Source organism: Lathyrus oleraceus, chromosome 5, assembly GCF_024323335.1.
Source record: "Lathyrus oleraceus cultivar Zhongwan6 chromosome 5, CAAS_Psat_ZW6_1.0, whole genome shotgun sequence".
NCBI lineage: Eukaryota > Viridiplantae > Streptophyta > Magnoliopsida > Fabales > Fabaceae > Lathyrus > Lathyrus oleraceus.
In genome coordinates, this window is record NC_066583.1 from 242,323,414 (window position 1) to 242,344,940 (window position 21,527).

At 34.2% G+C, this 21,527-nt stretch overlaps 1 protein-coding gene across 4 annotated transcripts; it reads left to right on the top strand.

The window, feature by feature from the left end:
- Nucleotides 1-6,843: 6,843 nt before the first annotated feature.
- LOC127083438 (uncharacterized) lies at nucleotides 6,844-10,120 on the top strand. 4 transcript variants are annotated; one of them, XM_051023751.1, is made up of 3 exons: nucleotides 6,844-7,226; nucleotides 8,698-8,796; nucleotides 8,924-10,120. In XM_051023751.1, the coding sequence occupies exon 3, from the start codon at nucleotides 9,054-9,056 to the stop codon at nucleotides 10,002-10,004; it is 951 nt and encodes a 316-aa protein (XP_050879708.1). In that variant the 5' UTR covers nucleotides 6,844-7,226; nucleotides 8,698-8,796; nucleotides 8,924-9,053; the 3' UTR covers nucleotides 10,005-10,120. The 4 variants fall into 4 exon arrangements, with proteins under 4 accessions (XP_050879708.1, XP_050879707.1, XP_050879709.1 ...); XM_051023750.1 differs by having other exon boundaries at nucleotides 8,942-10,120; XM_051023752.1 differs by lacking the exon at nucleotides 8,698-8,796.
- Nucleotides 10,121-21,527: the final 11,407 nt, after the last annotated feature.

The following is a 21,527-nucleotide window of genomic DNA, read 5'->3' on the forward strand; positions in this document are numbered from 1 at the left end:
TAATGATTTGAAATTATGATGGATTTGATTCAAATAAGATGGATATGTAATTTGAATAAGAAGTGGAAAGATTTATTTGATTTAAGTTAGACTTTGTTGTGATTCGAATCAAAATGTACAGTCTCTGCAAAGTCTCTTTTGATTCGACTCAAGGAAGTGAATGATTTAAATCAAGTTGACAAAGACAAAATGCTGAGAATTGCCAGATTATTTGATATAAGTTAGGAAAAATGTTTATTCAAATCCTCCTGTGATTCGAATTAGACTTCTCCATGGTTCGAATCATGAGCTTCAAATCTTTAAAAAGATGTAAAATATATTTTAACTTTTTGGATCTAGAACTCTCAGTTCAATGTAGCATTCTTGTGTTTGTGTGGTTTTCTGAAGTCTTCACACTTGAGGCAAGCCATTGGTGCTTCCAATTCACCATTTCACGAGCTTACAATTGGAACACCATGATCTTCTTCTACACGTTTCTCTCAATATAGGAAGAGTGAGGAAGATCCAATGGTACAATGATGATCTCCATCACACGAGCTTCATTTCCATGTCCTTGTTTTCCATTTTCATTAAAACTTTTTTCTTTGCAACTGGTGGTCGGAATTGGTTGTCTGGCCGGAGAAGATGGTGGTTTCCACCACCACCACCACATGTTCTGACCTGAACCATTGGATCTAGTTGCCACATTTTAATCTTGATCATCCATTGCGTTTACTTATTTTAATACATGTTATGGCGCGTTTGACTTGGACATACCGTGTTCCTTATGATCTGGACCATCTATCCATGCCACGTCAATTAATGAGCTCCATCGCGTGGCTGTGGTTTTTTTTCCATTTATTCTATTTTCTTTTATTTTCAGTTAATTCATTTGATTTTCATAAAAAATTCATTTGAAGTCATAAAAATATGAGACCAACTCCAAAAATTTTCTTGAAAAACCTAGTTTCATATTTTGATTTTTAATTATTTTTGTGACTTCATTTGATATTTTTCATCGATTATATAGTTTTTAATAGTTTTAATTCATTTTAAAATACTTTCTGACTTTTGAAAAATCCAAAAATATTCTCCTAACATCTATGGATCATGATAAGTCAATGAAAAATAGTCTCATCAATTTCTTATTTGATTTTAGATTATTTGAGATTTTAATTCATATTGTGCTATTTTTAATTGTTTTTAAATACTTTCTGATTTCAAAAATTGGTGAGAAAATTAGTCAAAGCTTGTTTGACCATGTTGGACCTATGAGAATTTAATTGGACTTGTTGAAGTTGAATTGAATTGAATTTGAGGTTTAACCTTATTTGTTTATTTTTTATTTGCATTTTATTTTAATTCAAAAAATACCAAAAAAATATTGTTGACTTGTTGACTTGTTATCTTCATTTCTTTTCTGTTTGGTGTTGGTTGATGTTGATTTGATTCATATTTGATCAATTGGATTTGATTATGGTTTTCTTTTTCCCTCCCTTTCATCTTCATCCCTTTCTTTCCATCAATGGCCAATGAGTTAAAGTCTTATGGTTGATATTGACAAATGAGAAGTTTAACCTTCTTTGATCCAAACCAAACTCAATTTAATCCATGATCAAGTGAGTTATTTTGTGTCCAAGATAGGTTGCTTCTTGGTCAAACAAATAACCTAAAGTCAATACAAGGCCCTTCCCCTTTTGTTTTGGCATGACAAGTTTATGGAGCTTGGCTTACTAGTCATGATCTCTAACTTGTGTTCTTTGCCTATATTTTTATTGACTGGCCTTAGATAGGTGTGACTACTACATTAGTCCACTTACGATTGCTTAACATAGCGCTACATTGTCTTACGACAAACTAACATAACTTTACTAACTACTAACTTTAATTTGAACTTTTAATTTCTTGCCATTTACCTTTAATGTCATTTATTTCTTATTCATTATTCATATTGATTTTCACTTTGCTCACTTGAGCATATATTTTATATTTATGTCATTTTTCTTTTGCTCATTTGATCCCATTATTGTATATAAATATATTGTTATCTTGTGTTTGTTTTGTGTTTGTTTTTGTGAACCAAATGCAAAAAGGAGAAAGGACTTAGAATTAGGATCTACATATGCTTAAAGGAGTTCAAGAGCAACTAGGCCTCATGCCTTTAGAATGCAAAACTTGTTGAAGAGCAACTAGGCCTCATGCCTTTAGAATGCTAAAGTTTAAAGTTGATCTCAAAGAACTTCCCCATCCAACTTATTATTTGTCCATTCCCTTTATTGTTTTGTGAACTTTTTGATGTTTGTTCTTGTGTGATAGGGATCCCATCTTAAGATTGTGAAAAGAGGACCATTCTTATGAGTAGCCAAGTTAAGAGACAAGTCAAATGGAGATCCTAGGAGCTTGAATTCAATTTATTGATTGCTTGTTTGTGTGTTAAGTCCAAAGGAAATGAGCATCTTGAGTCATCTATGTGACTTCAAGAAAAGGAACTCCAAGGGTTTATCTTTCCCCTCTTATCTTTGTTTGCCTTAGGAATAACCCTTCTCTTCTTCTCCTCACTCTAACCAAGTCAAAAATCTTTTTTTTTAAACTTTGACTTTGTTTCAAATTAGAAACATAGGCCTTAAGCCTTTGACTTTTCAAAACTCTTTTCATAAATACTCATTGCGAATAAACATTAATCCAACTTTGACCTCATTTTGTAAATAAATTTAACTTGTAAAATACAACTCACTTCAAGTTGTTTTGTGGTTCCAATGGCCACTTTGTTAAAATATTTTCAAAAACATTAGTCATAGGTTTGAGTTATCATAGTGGTTGATGTAAATCTCACATCATCCTTAGTGATTTGATTATAAGTCTTCCATGTTTATTATAGGGTTAACCCCTCACTAGCATGTTGAAGCCTTCCTCACATGGTGGATTGTTGGTTTAGGTTGAGTTTTCTCCCTTTGATAACAAAAGACCTTAAGGCTTTTGATCAAATCAATTCACCAATCTTTGAGATTTTTACCCCGAACTACGAGGTTTTAATCCTCCTTTGGGATGGTACGTAGGCAATGAGTTCATCCATTCAAATAAATTTGTAAATATAACTTATTCTCTTCTCATCCCTCCAATCTTTTTGTACAAATATTTTCACAAATACCAACCTACAACACATATTTGCAAAAAGGGTTCCCTTATAGTACTAAGGATGTTTTGGGTGCGTAAAACCTTCCCATTTCATAACCAACCCCCTTACCCAGATCTCTGACATTTTTATTAGTTTTTGATTTGAAAAACTTCTTACTTGGCTTTTGTTCGCTTTTTAGCCTTTCCTTTGGACAAATAAAAGTGCGATGGCGACTCGAATTGTATGTTGACTTTTGGTTTAATCAATAAGCCTAAAGGTAACGAAAACCCCGCTACAACTAAGCGGAAAAAGGTGATGCAGACGATTGTGAGCTTCCTTAAAAGTTAGCCAGACTGTTGAAACAAGAGGACAAAGAAATTCAACCTCTTCAGGAATCAATGGATGTGATCAACCCGGGAACTGAAGTAAACAAGAAAGAGGTTAAGGTTGACGCTTCCTTAAATGGTGAAATCAATAAAAGATTGGTCGAGCTTCTACATGAGTATGGAAATGTATTTGCTTGGTCATATCAAGATATGCCATGACTTGACATAGACATTATCATACACAAACTACTGCTCAAACTAGAGTGTCTGTCAGTTAAGCAAAATTTGAGAAGGACGAGACCAGACATGTCACTAAAAATCAGAGAGGAATTCAGAAAATAGCTTGATGTGGGATTCTTAGCTGTTGCAAAATATGCACAATGGGTTGCTAACATCGTGCTAGTCCCAAAGAAAGATGGAAAAGTCAGAATGTGCATAAACTACCGAGATTTGAATAGAGTCATTCCTAAAGACGACTTCCATTGACGAAGGTTGAAAGTTGAGTGATTAACAAAGATGAGTGAATGAGATGAAGGAAAAAATGATTTATGTTGATAATGGATGGTATGCAAAAATGAAGTTTGAGTAGAATATAAAAAAAATAACGATGGTTTTAAGTATGATGTAATGAGAGAGATTTTCTTGAGAATCTGAAAAGTTGTGTTTTAATGATTTGAAATTATGATGGATTTGATTCAAATAAGATGGAGATGTAATTTGAATAAGAAGTGGAAAGGTTTATTTGATTTAAGTTAGACTTTAGTGTGATTCGAATCAAAATGTACAGCCTCTGCAAAGTCTCTTTTGATTCGACTCAAGGAAGTGAATGATTTAAATCAAGTTGACAAAGACAAAATGCTGAGAATTGCCAGATTATTTGATATAAGTTAGGAAAAATGTTTATTCAAATCCTCCTGTGATTCGAATTAGACTTCTCCATGGTTCGAATCATGAGCTTCAAATCTTTAAAAAGATGTAAAATATATTTTAAAGCAAAAATTAGTTGATTGAAAAAAATTAATGCATAAAAACAATTTTTTAGGCACATAAAAAATATTTAAATGTAGAATGTAAAATCTTTGATTAAGACGAAGGAGCTAGTGAATATTAAATGATCAAATAAATGAAATACTAAGATGAATAAGATATGTTATGCACACATAATAATTAAATACTACACACAAATAACAATTTAACTACAAGAAGATAAACGTGTGGAACAATCATATCAATTCGACAATCTAAGACTTCACTTGTGGCACAATTAAAGTTAGTAAACAACAAAACTTATAACAAAACATAATACACTCAAAATTATGATTGCATACATCTTCCTTTGCACGTCTTGAGGGAATTTTTCAGATATTCCTTAATAAGATATTAAATGAAGTAAAATGGAAAAAGTTTTGATTATCTCAACTTGTGTCTTCCCATTTAGTAATGATTAGCTACTTCATTACTTGAACTTATATTTTGACAATCTTGGATAACTTATTCAACACTTGACAATGATTTAGCCAATTCAAAACTTATTGCCTCGAGTCTTCTCACATGCTTGTTGATCGATTTATGAACACACCAACTTCTTCATAAAAAATATCTTCATGATCTTGGAATTTTAGGTCTTCAAGATGATGTTTATTCTTTCTTCTAATAATCTTTTTCTTTTTCTTTCATAATATACTTAGACGCTTCAAGCTTCATGATAAATCGAATTTACATATAACCATGAATATAATAAAATTCTTAAAGTTATACATATATGTTTTCAATTGTCTACACATATACTTCAATATTTTGTTAGCACAATTTTAGTTAGATAAAGTTGTTTTGTATTTCTAATTGATGATTATATAATTGTTAGTGTAATAAAATTAGACTGCTTTGTATAACTCTAGGTCATCTAGTTACTTGATATTATGTAAGCAACATAATGACTTTTCAAATGTATTGGTTCCGCTTAGAACACACGAGTTATATTGAACACACCCTTAAAGTCGTTCTAACCAATATCCTTAACCTTTGAAGACACAATACGTGATCAAAAGACCGACTTTGAGGCTAATCAATTATGGAGAATATGAGATTCAAATGGTCTAAAAGGGGGTTGAATAAATTGTTCCCCTAAAACCATTTTCAAAATTATTTTCTTTCAAAATTATTTTCTTCCAAAATAAAAGTTTTACAAAAAGATGCACATATAACAAACTGAAGCAACATATAGTGGAAATTTCATAAAAGATACATTTCAATGTCTATCATAGTTATGAGAGATAATAAAAAATAATCACAACCGAGATAAACGAAGTTGCTTAGAAAATAAACTAACAGGAAATTCAGATTTGAGTTTAGGGAAGGTAAAAATTGTTTTCTTTCTGTCATGTTGTTGGTCTAAACTAGGTAGTTTATGATTCAATCTCAAATGAATATATATATATATATATATATATATATATATATATATATATATATATATATATATATATATATATATATATATATATATTAGCATAAATAAGTTGTTTATATTTATAAATCAACAAAAGATTTTTATTTTCTACTATTTTTAAAATTTTAACTTAAAAAATATATTTTTTATTTTGAAATTTTATTATTACAATATCAATATCATTTAAGGGCTAAAAGATTAAGATTCATTCAAATTTTAAAAAAAAAATCGTTAAAAGAGAAATAAAAAAAAAGGATCTTATCATTATTAATTTTTTTAACGTATATTTGATTATGTGGTGAAAAAAACCATTTTGAATAAATTGATTATGTAAATTTGATTCTGGTTAAAAGTGACATAAAATGATTTATATTTGAATTATAATTTATATTTGCATAACTTTATGCAAAATTGAATTGAACAAAATCTTTAATATAAAAATTACGTTTAAATTAAAAAATTACAAATTTTAATTTTAAATAAAATCAATTATGAAGACGATCAATTATATTTTAAAAGAATCAAACATCTTAAAATCATTCAAAAAATCAATTTTACATCTTTAAAAAGTAAATACTTTTGACTATTTCAAAAGCTAAACTAAATATACTTGTAAATCTAAATATTATTTTTAAACATAAATTTGTTATTTAACTCACTTTTAAATAAATGTTATCAAACATAATTCTTTTTAGATCAAACTCACTTTTTATTAAAATCAGTTTCGCAGAATTAATTCTCCTCATCTCAAAATCAAACATACCTTTCAAAAAAATCAAATATTAAAAATCATTTCAAAATCAATTCTACATGTCGAAAATTATTTTTTTCTCTTAAAAAAAACTAAACTAAACTTACCATGGGTCAATTTCTTTTAAAAAATAAGGAAATTTCAACTTTACACAATAACCGTAGAAGAGAGTACTACAAATTTTTTAATTAAAAGAGTGCCCTAGCACATTTAAAGCCCAAATTATACTTTCCTATGCATAGGACTACCACTTCAATATTTTGCACGCTGCACAAGCTAGCTTAGGTGTATTCATCACCCACTCTTCAAACTTCCCCTGTGCCGTTCTACTTCCTATTTATTCCACCTTCCTCCTCCTCACAACAACGCTTGCGGCGACGGCACACACGACGGAGACAGTTTCTTCTCACATTACACGAACGATCGTTTTCCCTCATCGCTGCTCCATTCAACGCAACGCCTCGTTTAGGGTCTCCACCGGACCGCTTCCTTGTCGTTTCGTTCTTTCTCTCTGTAACTGAAATCACTAATGGATTTTTATTATTGAAGAAAAACCCTACGATTGTTCACTCACTCTCACTATTGCTCTACCAATTGCTGAACTAGGTAATGCCTAATTTCTCTGCACTATTACTCTGCCCCTCTCATTAACATTTTTTCTATGACTGTAAAATCACTGCTTTTTCATGTGTATCTTTTTTGTGCGTGCTTATTTTATATTGGTTGGTTAGTCTTTTTGATCGCATGCTTATTGGTTGCGTTTCAAGAGGATTTGTTGAGTAGCTTTGTGTTCTTTTACTTATCATGATTTCTACATTATGAATGATACTAGTTTTTTGAATGAAGGAATTGTTGTTGAACTCTTGTATAGAGCCTATGAAGCACGGACACACCGAAAACTACTCCGACACTTATACGACACACTTATACGACGACACTGAAAATGATTTTAAAAAATGAATAAATTAGATGTGTGATGGTCGAGGTGTCCGACACGGACGGACACACATTTTTTCACAGGTGTCCATAACTAGAGTAACGGACACACTTTTTTTCACGGGTGTCCATAACTAGAGTAACGGACACACTTTTTTTTCACGGGTGTCCATAACTAGAGTAATTTTTGAATGAAGAACTAGTATCGATCAACTTACTGATTTACCATGTTTTACTAGTGAATAATGCTAATAAGCTGTTTAAGTATGTTGGTTTTAGTCTGCTGTTAAAGTGCTGCTGCAAGGAAATTGTAGTTTTTGCTTGTTCTCTTTTGTGCCTGAGGAACAAAGTGCCCAAATGGGGAATGGTGTAATACATGGTTGTAATTACTTATTACTACTATTTTTACCTATGTAAATATCTCTAAATAGAAGTGAACACTTTTGGATAGACATTTCACTAGTATCATCTTATTTTGCTTTACTCTTTAATGACTGATTATTTGGGGTGCTGTTTTAGGCTTCGTATTATGAGCTATTTAAAAGCTAGAAGGGTTCATGTAAGGCAATCGATATTTTAATTTTTGATGGGGAATGTCATTGGATTGGAGGTTTGGATTCATTGGTTGAGTATACAGTTGAATTGAATACTGATGCATATTGGTAAACGAGGAAAAGTGACTAATATACAAGAGGTTAAAGAAATATAGAAGCAAAAATAGACTGGAAATAGAGATGTGAGAAGAAAGTAAGCATAGTGTTCTATTTATTTGGGGAAGCAAATATTTATGGGATGAGACTAAATACTGAAGTTGAGCCATTAAGGGTCTATTTGGATTAGCTTATAGGAGCTTATCTACTGACATAAGTTTTATGACATTATTTGATAGTCCTTATCAAAGCAACTTATGACATATTTCTTAAACTTTTGAGTTTATTTTGATAAGCACTTGTGTTATAAGCCACAAATAAGTTGTTTATCCAAACAAACCCTAATTCATAAACATGAAGAAATAGTGAGGGGCAGACACTAGGAATTTTCTTTTGCAGATATAAATTACTTGAATAACAAACTAAACACTTTCTGATATGCCTTTAATGAGAACATGATTTTAGTTTCTTAGTCTATCTACTGTATGTAGATGCCCATTTTGAGGAGTCTGGTTCGCTAGCACTGTTCTACTGATCTTGTTTGTATATTTTGCCTCCATTTTGTCAGAGCAATGGCTGCATAATTTTCTGTATGTTGTTTTCTTCCTTCTCTATTTTCACTACAATTTTATAAAGAAGTTGGTATGTATTTCAATGTCTTTGGTTATCTGTTTCACTCAGTTAATAGTCTTTTTTTATATGCCTATCCATCTTCAGCGTACTTTATTATGGCAGGAAAGGAGTTGGTTTGCATCTTTGCTTACATATTAGGGACAAATCCTGACTCTAGGGGCTTTGCATAGGGCTCTGAGGTATATCTTCCTTCTTCTTGCCTTTCATTCTGCCCATGAACCCTATGCAAGAGAGAAGCACATCAAAGCTACCGCGAAGGGCAAAAGGCAAAAAGAAAAGGGGTCTACGAGTAAATGACGTTAAAGTAGCAGAAACCCCCGCAAAATTCTCATTTGATATAGCCAAAACTGCAGTTTCTCAGATCTGCCAATCAGCTGGCTACAAAAGATCCAAATATGATGCTCTTGAAGCCTTAACTAATGTTACCACAAAATATCTCGAAGCCATTGCAAGATCAGCTGCCTCTTTTGCCAATGCATCCAACCGTACTGAATCTAACCTCTTTGACCTCATCAATGGCATTCATGATATGTGTTCTGTTCGTGGAGTTCCTGGTGGTTCAAAAATGCATACAAGTAGCCTGCTGAGTTCTGGAGCTCTAAAAGATATAATGAGTTTCGTCAAATTCTCCAAAGAAGTGCCATTTTCCAAACCAATTCCATCAAAAAATGCTTATGGAAGCCAAAATCAGGATTTAATCACCGATTCTGGCACATCAACATGTTGCTTAAAGGAAGCAAAACCAAAAGGTTTGCATATACCAAGTTGGCTCCCGGATTTTCCTAAGGAAAGCTTATATAAAAAGTCTGAAGGGAGTTTAGTAGAGAGGAAATGTGGTGAGAAATTGTGGGAACATTTGCTTGCAATGGAAGATTGCAGTGATAATGTGGAGGAAAAAAGTGGCATGTTAAAGAGTAATGACATAAACAAAAAAGAAGAGAAAGCCATCGCGACGGAGTTGGCAAAGGGAAGAGGCAGGGTGAAGTTTAAAATTGGAAAGGAGGAAGAGAAACAGATTGGGTTGGGTATGAATATGAATATGATGAATGGGGTTTGTAAAGGAAGGAAAAGAGTGTCTTGGAGTCGTTACAAAATAAATGACTGTACGAGTAAGGCTGATGAAAATGAAGAAGAAAGGAGTGCATTAAAAAGAGAGATGAGTTAACATGATTGTTATGGAAATTATGTTTGAAATTGTTGTTAAGACTATTCTTCATGGATTATCATGAAAGAAGAGATTGACCTGAAAAAAATGAAGAATTTGGTTCTCTTCATGGATTAGCGTTTTCCATAGCTGGCCATACTAATTTTCTATTTTTTTTTATTTTCGTATTTTATCATATATAAAAGGATCAGCACTCCATTGCCGACGTTTTAACAGTGGCGCAGCGGTTTTACATTTTTATGGATGTATAAGGTCTAAGGGTTGAATCTAGCGTGACTCATATTTTAGCAATTTTAACTCCATTTATAGGAAAGAAATGAACAAGAATTCCATAACACTTCCTAGGATCGAACAATATTTGTTTGTTTCCTTCGTAAAACACAACTCGAATTAAACTCCACTGGAATTAAATTAGACAAATTAAATTAGTGCAAGTGTCCCTCACTAATAAAAATTAGCTAGTTTTATATTATGATCGGAATATTTTCTTTTTTCTTTTGGAAAAGTTAATAAACATTTAGTTTGTTGGATCTAAGGGAAAGAGAATGTATCTCACAACGTGGTGAATTGGTGTTTAAATTTTAAATGAGAAGAAATACTCAAGTTTGTGAATGAATGGTTATTGTATATTTGTATAATAAAATTTATCATTAAATTGAAAATTATTATTATATAGATTATTTTTATAAAATTTAATATCAATAAAAAATTATTTAATATGTCGACAAAATGCATAAAAGTTAATGTTTTATAAAATTTTAACAAAATCGCTAATTTCAAGGTTTTTCTCTATAATATCAAATGATTTTTTATTGATGTTAAATTTTATATAAATGATTTATATGATAATAACCCTCAATCCAATGATGTATTTTGTTATAAATCATAGGCCTATAACATAATTTATTTAAGTCTGGTCTAGCCTGACTTATTTAATAAAAAAAGTTAGTCTTAAACTTTTTAAAAACTTATTTAATTAAATAGGACAAACTTAAGTTATTTAAAATAAACATATGAAGCCTTTTAGATCTGCCTATATATGGATGCAAATGGTATATAAGAGATGTATTATCTATTTAAAAAATAGATAAAATGAACTATTTGAAAACTTCATTATGAAAGAAGCTTTTAAATATGTTTTCACGTCATACCAAGCAAAAAAATCTATAATAGATCATAGGTCGGACTCAGGTCTTAAAATTTTATTGTAGGGCTGACTCAGATCTTATAAGGTCTGACTTATTCCTACCTCTAGTTCTAGCCAATAGATTGGGTGTGGTTATATATAAGTTAATTTTTCCTAACTAGTCGACTTTCTTAAAATGGAGAATATTGGTTAATGGAGTTATGGTTGTCATTAAGGTAGTTGATTTTGTAAAGCGCTATAAGAAGGTATGTCTTATCTTTAAAGTTGATTTTGAGAAAACATATGATTTAATTAGTTACAGCTTTCTAGAATATAAGCTTATTAGATTTGACTTCAATGATAAGTGAAGGTCCTGTATTAGAGCTTATGCGTTCTCTAGTAACTTAACTGTGTTGGTCAATGACTCCTTAACACAAGAGATTAAGATCCAAAGAAGGATGAAGCAAGGAGACTGTCTAGCTTCTTCCCTCTTTCTTCTTTTGGTAGAGGGTTTTAATGGTTTAGTTAGGAGGGATACTGAGTTATCTCTTCTCCCTATATTTAAAGTTGGTACCTCGAATTTGGAAATCTCTCCTCTCCAGTATGTCGATGATGCATTATTCTTGGTAGATCCTTCAATGGAGAATTTATGAGCCATTAAAGCTATCTTAAGGAGTTTTAAGTTATTATCGAGTCTTGGAGTCAATTTTCATAAAAGTAGTTTGATTAAGATTAATGTTGGCCCCTATTTCTTAGAAGTAGCTGAGAGTTTCCTTTGTTGGAGTTAACAACAACGCTCCATTGTTGCACAAGAAGAGGAAGATGAAGAAGATGAGAGAGAGAGAGAGAGAGAGAGAGAGAAAAATTATGTAACTAACATTTTATTTCTCAAATCTCAAAACTCAAATCTGTTATAATTGTAACTAACTTTGGGTTTATATACATTAACAAAAACTCAAATGCAAATGAAATGCAAACTCAAATGGAATTAAGTAACTTGAATTTGAATTACATATAACACCATCTGTTAATTCATATTCAAGATTAAAAATTAACAACACCAATTTCATCCCTCAAATTGATGAAGTGTTCAATTTTGATTGTCTTGGTCTGTACATCTGGAAGTTGCTTCTGAGTGATGTAGTGAACAACCTCAAGTACTCAATTCCGAACTTGATTGCGCAGAAAATGATACTTAGTATCTGAAGCTAGCAGAAATATACTCGAAAGTATCGCACACTCGAACATACAACAGAGTCGCCATTGAACTTTATTTATCCCATAAGGGAAGCGAAAACATCGATAAAACTCGGGGGAAAGAGATATAATGGGTAAGAAAGTCGGTTATGCAAGGGGAATGTATTAGCACCCCAAACATCCATGGTACTCCATGGGAACCATTTCGATCGTTTTCGCTCAAATAAGTGTTATCTAAAGATTACTCGCAAAAGAATGGGAAAAGGAAGAAATAGATAAAGTGCTCGGTGAGGATTAGGACCCTCATGCCTACGTATCCTCATAGTGCAATGAGGAATTCAGAGTTCGGTAGTTCAAGGAACTAGAGGCGGAAGATGAAAAGAAGTGTGATCAAGGTATGGTATGAACCAAAGAATAATGTTTTGAACTCTAACAAGGGTGGAAAGATGAACCCAAGAGTAAAATGGCTATTATCAATACGCAGACTAGCAGGCCGCCGTTGTAGGGTAAAGCCGAAAAGGAAGGAATTAAGTGTTTGAGGTTGTAGCCCAAACATCTCTTGGTTCACAAGGGGATGCAAGAAGGAACACAACGAGGTAGTGTATTTGGCTCAAAGATAACTGGTATATCACATGAAGTGAATGAAGTTAGCATATGAAAGCATCAGGGAAATGAACAGAATGAAGTGACCTAAGTCACATAATTGAATATTTGGAAATGAGTGACTGAAGAAGTATTGTTTGAAACCGAAAGGTTAAAGTGTACTAGAATCCACAAGAGAAATGAGATTTGTACCATAGAGGGAAATAACTCTAACTGATACGTGGACTAGCAGGCCGCCACTATAGGGTGTTTAGCCAAAAAAGAAGGAATTAAGTGTTTGAGGTTGTAGCCCAAACAACTTTAGGTAGAAATGCGGATTATTCGCTATATGTCCGAAAAGGGTATATATGGAATCCCAAAGAAAGTGTATTTCGATATCAAAGGAATAATATGTCACCGGGTGAACGATTTATGATCAAAGGTAGCTAATGGATAGTGAAAGATATGAATGATGTCCTAAGGCGGAGGAGGAATAATTAGAAGTATGCTCGCCAAGGATTCGCATCCTCGTGCATACGTATTCTCATTGTGCAATGAGAAAGTCAGAGCAATCATAGTTCGGAACTACGAGAATAGAGAGAGAGAGAGACATTTGTCTAAGCAACGATGGAGCTCACAAGACAAACACCACTTCAGGCATGATGGTAGTACAAAGAATATTATTACTTGCTGGGGAAACACATGGTTCGAGATCAAATAAGAATAGTATCTTGGATCCAAGAAGGGGTAGACTCTTAATCGAAGAGCAAGGCAGGCATTTACCAATACGTGGACTAGCAGATCGCCACTATAAGGTAAAGCCAAAAAGAAAGACTGAATTAAGTGTTTGGGGTTGTAGCCCAAACAACTCTCGATTGAGGAGATAGATTGTCGTTAAGACATCCCAAAAGGATAGACAAGGAGTCCAAAGAGAAGTATGATTGATCTAAAAAAGGTGGTATTGATTGAATGAAGAATGATTGATTGGGTAGATTGATAAGTAAGATAGATAAATAAGATAGGAATAGATAAGATAGGAATAGATAAGATAGCTCGCGAAGAATCTGGATTCTCCTGCCTACGTATCCTTATAGTGCAATAAGGAAATCAGAGCTTTCGTAGTTCAGCCCACTAGGGCTGAAAACAATGTGATTGAGGAGGCAAAAGAATGATAGAATGATTGATTTGAAATGATTAGAGTGGAGAATGAGTAGACTTGATAGTTGTAGAATAAGAATCACACTAAAGTCTATGAGTAAAGGTGGATACGATAAGCAACGAGCCGAACGTCTCGCACCCAAAGATATCCAGAATGAGTGTAGGAAAGCTCCAGTCTCATTCCTTCTTTACCACTTAAGGCTCGTGGCATGTAACTCTCGTCTTAACTTTCAAGACCTTATCAATCATTCGATTCGAATTGCACTAAAGTCTATGAATAGAGGTGAATATGATGAGCGCTAGGTCATACGTCCCATACCCAAAGATACTCATAATGGGGGTAGGAATACTCCAGTCCCACTCCTTCTCTATTGCTTAAGGCTCGTATCGTACAACTTGATTCATGATTGATGAGTTGTTGACGTAGTCCTTGCTTGTTGCATTGTTTTGTGAAGAGATAGAGACTTGTCAATCGTATGATTAGAATTGTGCTAAAGTCTATGAATAGAGGTGAATACGATGAGCGCTGGGTCATACGTCCCTGTAGGACCCCAATTTTGTCCCTAAGATCCCTCATGGCATCATATCATATCATTGCATTGCCTCAAGGATCATTGGACACCTTGCTTCCTTCCCTGTGGGTGGGATATTTCTTGAGAGTGGTTCTTGATCACCAAGCATAGCTTGCATTTGTATATCATTGCTTTTCTTTTAATCACTAACCAAAATGTACAAAATATGTCATTAACCTTTGTTACTTGCAGCTTAAGCAGTCAACAGGTCAAGGCATCAGGTGAATTCATGGTACAAAGAGCAGATGGTATTTTCTTGAGATATGGATCATGTGATCATCATATGGAGCTTATGTGAGCTATAGGTTCATTTTGGAGAAAATTCCCCAGGTGGTTGAGGCCCAAATTCATCAGAACATTTTCAGGTCATCTAAGGGTCAATGCAGTCAACTGAAAAGTCAACTGTGGGTTTTGAGTGTGGGAATTGAGTTTCTTCATCCCATTCATGTTCAAATCATGCTTATTCATCATACCAAAGATCAAGGTTGAAGAATTTGAGGTCAAGTCAAAAGCTTCTAAAAATGGAAAGTGACCTATAATTTCAACTTTCCAAAAATGGAAAGTTTTTGGTTCAACTTCAACTCAACTTTACAACATCAAAGAAGCTTCAAATGAATTTTTGTCCAACATGAAAGTTGAATATCTCTCTCTCCCATTTCCAAAAAGTCCAAGATGATGAGCATCTGATGAATGGTTGAGGAGATATGGTCCAATCATTGCCAAGTGTACATGGAACTTCAAATGACCATAACTTTTGATTCATAACTCCGAATTTGGTGGTTCTTTTTGCATTTTGCTTCTCATGACATGAAGTTTCCAAATCAATCATCACATTGCATGAATTTCCATCATATGATCATTTGTGCGTTCATGTCAATTTTGGAGGGAAACTTGAAAATTAAAAAATGGTGCATCATGGGAACAAATCACCATTGCCAATGTGTTTAAAATATGATTTTGAGTGACTTTGATCAAGCACATGACACTGTTCACGTGGGTTTACTACATGCACCATGCAATTTTCAATTTTTGCCAAACACCTTATTTTGCCTAATTTCAACTAACCAAATTAAGTGTGGATTAGCAATATGATTAAGAGAGCCTATAAATACTAAAACCTAACAGAATTTCAGGGAGCTTAATCACTTTTCACCATTTCTAGATCTAGTTTTCATTTCCCTCCAAAATTTTCTCTCCATTGAAATTCAAATAATCTTCACATAACATTGCTATTTCTTTCCATATTCTTGTTCTCTGGTATTGATATAGTGCAGATCAAGCTTTGGATTGTTGAATTCGTGTGGAAATTGTGCATAGCAAGTTCATGAAGGTGAAAATGGAAGTTGATTGTTGAGCTAGATCTACACCGTTCCAAGCTTCAAATTCTTCATCAATCATCATAACAAGTATTCTGGAGTTGATTTGGATCACTACAAGCCTTGATTCGCGCGTTTCCAGAATTTGATCTTCAAGAGGTTCAGTTTTCGAATCTCATAATTCTTAAATCTATTAACATGATAGCATAGATCTTGTGTTGCTGATAAATCTGATGGAAATTTCATGAGAAATGGTGCATTATTGAGTGAGATATGTGTGATTGAAGTTTGGTGCATCAAACTCTTTTGCTTCGATTTGCACGATTGGTGATGAATTAACCTGAATTAATGATTGGTCTGTAACCTGCGTTGCATAAAGATTCGATTGATGCATTCATTTCATGATTCTGGAAAATTATTTTGAGCTTGCTACTGTTCATCATCGTCTTCGCGAGGAAGACGATGTAGCGACGACTTTGCGTCCGTTTTTGCGTCCATCTGGTTCGCTAGGGTTTGTCGTGTGAAACGACTGCGTTTCATATTGGCGCGCGCTTCATTTCAAAATGTAACCGGCTTCGATTCCTGGCGCAAGCTATTTTCAAATTTCACTTCCATTTATCCAATTCCCTCCATATTTCATGTATATGCTTCATTTTTTATTTCAATTTTTTTATCCAACTTCAAAAATTCATAATAATTTGAAAAATGCTCCAAAAAATCCCTGGTTTTTTGCTACTTGTTCATTGAGATGTCCTCTATTTGATGATGTTAAATTATGAAGTTGTGCATGGCTGGATTTTGAATTGTGTTAGAATATGTGAACATGTGTACATTTGTGAGATTGCCTTGTTCTTTCCTTTGTGAAATGCTTGATTTTAATCCAATGGACATGAAATTTTGCATGATGATTCTTGACATATTGATGGATGTTTTAGGCTTGGTTTGGTATTTTTCCCATTTACCATTTCTGTTTTACACACATGTTTGTATAGTGTGACAATTTGTGTCACACAATTTGATGATCAACTTGTGCAATTTTATTTCCATATCAAATGACTTCTGTTGATTCTGATTCTTTGTATGATGATTGTATTGGATGTGTTGAATGCTCATGAATATTTCCAGAATTATTTGAATTATTTCTATTTTGATTTGCAATTTTCATTCTCAATGTCCATTTGAATGCTTTGAAATTGTCTTTGACTTCCCTTGCACATGAAATTCCTTTGCTTGATGATTTTGACTTGGTCCTTTTTAGGACATGTTAATATGTGTTTGAAGTTACATTGTGTTGAATATTAGCTCCAGTTTTGAATTTTTTTCTTCACTTTTGACCCTAGGCTTTGACCTAGTGGTTTGTACTTACATGTGAGCTTTGAATTTCAGGTTCAAGCATCCAATTTCCATGGTTGATGTTGCTTCATCATTTGAATGTTGATATTTGCTATTGATTGCTAACATTTGGTTATTTTGTAGGCTTTGATGATAGCTCACTTGAGTTGTTTGGCTTACATGTTGTATATTGGGATTGTCTGTTTGTTGTTAACTGTTGTCTGTTTGTCTGAACACTATACTGATTGTTTGCACAGGTACTTTAGTAGCTTTAACTCATTACTTGAGTTGCTTTGATTTGCTTGTGGTTGGCATACCACTTAGGTATTTTCCTTGATCTCCATGTAGTTCTAAAGACCTGTCATGTTATTTTGGCAGGCACCTGTCTGAAGCCATCCTTAAGAGGCCATGTCTTTGATTGTTTATATTTGTACCAAGCAGGTTAAGTCCTCTTAAGAGGCAATTGGAAGATAGAAGGGATGTGCAATCCATCCCCTGCTATTCAGTTGAGTCTTTCATTTTGCTCACACCATGTGTTGATGCAATTTGAATAAAAACCCAAAATCTTGTATATAGAGTCAGTCATTGTGGAGTAGAGTTCCTCATTCTGGACTCCCACACATTCTTTGATTCAAGCTCTCCTAGGCCAGGGATAAGAGCTATGAGGCATAACCCTCATCTCCATTTCATCTGCTCACCCTAACTCTCAATGTTAGAGGTTTAGAGCCTGACTACCCATTCCAGTATTTGGCTTGTTTGTCAAGGTTGATATGACCCCTTGACTAAAGCCTAACCTTGCTTGAGCCTATTGATTGTATATAGTGTGTGATAGTTGACTGCTTGTTTGCTTATTTGTCCATCTGTGCATAATTGTTTGTGTGTGCCTCCGTGCATTGTTTTCATCTTTGAGCATTAATTGTACATCATTTCATGATCATTGTTCATACTTTGTGACATTTTGTTTTGTCCATTAAGGAGTCAATTGTAAGTCCAGCTATTGGCATTTGTTTCCTGTGATCTGGTAGGAGTTGGAACTAAGACCATTGATTGGCATTCCATTTCCTAGGAGTCGAGTGTAAGACCATTTATTGGCAACTTATTTCCTCTTGCTTATTGCATTTGTTTTCTTTGCTTTGTGAGGCTAGTGTAAGTCCATTGATTGGCATCTGGTTTCCATCTTTGTTTTGTGGAGGTGGACATAAGACCATTGATTGGCACTCCATTTCCTATTTTATTTTGTCTTTTGTGGAGTCAGGTATAAGACCATTGATTGGCAACTTGTTTCCTATTTTGTTTCTTGTTATGGAGTTGGATGTAAGACCATTTATTGGCATTCCATTTCCAGTTTTGTTCTCTTTGAACCTGCTTATTTGCTTTGCTTGTTGCCTATTCCAAAGGAATCACTTGGATCATCTACATATGATCTCAAGAGGTGAACTCCTAAGAAGTTTTACTCCTCATCCCCACCTTTTGTTTCTTTATAACCTCCATTTGCATGTTAACTCAAACTAGAAAACTTTGTGCAAACATTTTCACTTCTTTTCAAATTAGAAACCTAGGCCTTAGGCCTTTGATTTTCAAACTTCATTTTCACAATACTCCTTCTGAATTGAATCTAATGTCAACTTTGACCATTTTTGTGAATACTCTAATTGGTTAATTTCACTCACTCAATTGCTTTTGTGGCTTTATCCATTCTTGATAAGTTTTCATACATTAGCCATAGATCTCAATTATCTTAGTGGTTGATGTGAATCTCACCTTTTGTCCTTAGTGATTGAATTGTAAGACTTCCTTGCTTATTATAGGGCATGGTCCCTCACTAGCAAGTTGAAGCTTTTCTCACATGGTAGACTTGTGGTTGTATAGGTTGAGTTTTCTCCTGTGGATAATGAAAGACCTTAGGGCTTTTGTTTAAAATCAATCCACTTACTTTTTGGAAATCTTTTAGCCGAACTACGAGGTTTTGATCCTGTAAAGGTACGTAGGCAATGGATCTTTCCATCCAAACACAAAAATAATAAAATTTGTATATTCTTTTCTCATCCTCCCAATCAATGTTTGCACAATAAATATTTCATAAACAATATCTTTTGCAACAATTTGTGAAAAGGGTTCCCTAGGAGTACCTAGGATGCATTGGGTGCCTAACACATTCCCTTTGCATAATTACCCCCTTACCCAGATCTCTAACCTTTTCATTAGTTTTCTCGTGTAAAACTTCTTAGGCTTTTGTTCGCTTTTTAGCCATTCCTTTGGATAAATAAAAGTGTGGTGGCAACTCTATCTTTGTATGCCTTGCTTTTGATTTAGTCAATAAATCATAAAGTGATGAATACACCGCTACAGAAAAGTGGCGACTCTGCTGGGGAAATGATATTTTCTAGTGGGTTTGCCAACTTTTCACAATTGTTGTGATATATTGTTTATGACATATTTTTGTGCAAATTTGGGATGACTGTATTGTTTGTAATGGTTGATTTGCTTGATATATCAATTGCTTGCTTGCTTTGGTGATCTCTGTGAGATGAGTTCTATACCCGAACTCGAGTGCACCCTATGATAGGAGAATGGCATAGTCTTGTCGACTTGTGTGGAGTTATTCCTTAGCAAGTTGACTTGCGAGTCCATTCACTTGGTGGAGGTCATGTTGGATTAATGATGTCACACAAGTTATTTGTGGTTAGGCATTATTCTTTCAATGTGTGCCGTAGAAGCCAAGGACTTTAGTTTACCAAGCCCATCTTGGCCTATTTTTAGGACGTAGTGCAAAGGTCGTTCAGATGTAAGATCTGATGCGATTGTTATGCGATACTACACTCATAAGAGTCTCTCTTGAGAATATTTTTGGAATACGAGTATTCGTTCCTCCAATAATATTCGAAAGATGGGATGATGACTATGGGAACCTCTGGTAGAACATGTTCGACAGGTTTAAACCATAGTACACTCCCTTTGGGTGGTTCTTAACCGAGACTCCATGCTCGTGACTCACAACAAACCCATGATTCATGGTTGATCCGTTCACCCATCGTTAATATCAATGGAACTTGGGTGTCGATAAGGTGAAAAACCATAATCCACCAAAATGGATGATTGATATTAAGGATGGTTGAACTGTTCATATATCGTTAATATCAATGGAACTTGGGTGTTGATAAGGTGAAAGCCAGAATCCACCAAAATGGATGATTGATATTAAGGATAATATGAACCATCCCATGACCTTTGTCTGGTGTGCTTTGCTTGATCCTTGAGTGTGATTGTCGCATTCATGCATTCATGCATGCATCTGCATCCATATCATCAGATAAAAAGAAAATTTTCAAGGAACTTAAGGGGTTTATTTGCAAAAAATTTAAGATATGGAAAGACCAAAAAGGTATACAAAGAAGTACAGCTTTAGACAACCCGATCTGAAAGAGTTAAGGAATCTGACATCTTATGTATTAGATCCCTTGGGTTTCAAAGCTCTTTATGGGAAGCTTCTGCCTCTGCTGACTACTCAGGTTGATGAAGGGTTGATGAATACTTTGGCGCAGTTCTATGATCCTCTGTATCACTGCTTCTCTTTTCCAGACTTTTAGCTATTGCCTACCCTTGAGGAGTATGCTCATCTTGTGGGTATTCTAATTCTAGATCAGGTGCCGTTAAGTGGCTTGGAGAGTATTCCTACTTCTCGAGAGATAGCTGACATGTTGCACATAAATGAATCATTGGTTAAAGCTCATATGACTTCCAAAGGTGGAATTCAAGGTCTCCCTTCCGAGTTCCTCGTCGCTCAAGCTACCGTTTATGGGAAGGCCATGAGTGAGGATGCCTTTGAAGCCATTTTTGTGCTTCTCATCTATGGATTGGTGTTATTCCCCAACATCGACAAATTTGTGGATGTGAACGCTATTAGGATCTTCTCTGTTCTTAATCTCGTTCCGACTCTGTTGGGTGATGCCTATGTCTCTTTGCATCTGAGGAATGCAAAGGGTGGTGGAGTTATTGTGTGCTGTTTGCCTCTGTTGTATAAGTGGTTTATTTCTCACTTACCTCAGACGGTCGCTTTCAAGGAGAACAAGGGATGTCTACGGTGGTCCACGAGGCTTATGTCTCTCACTAATGATGATATCTCTTGGTATAATCGTGCATATGACGGTGTCCAGATCATCGACTCTTGTGGTGAATTCTCCAATGTGCCTCTTCTTGGTACATGTGGTGGGATTAGCTACAACCCTGTGTTAGCACGACG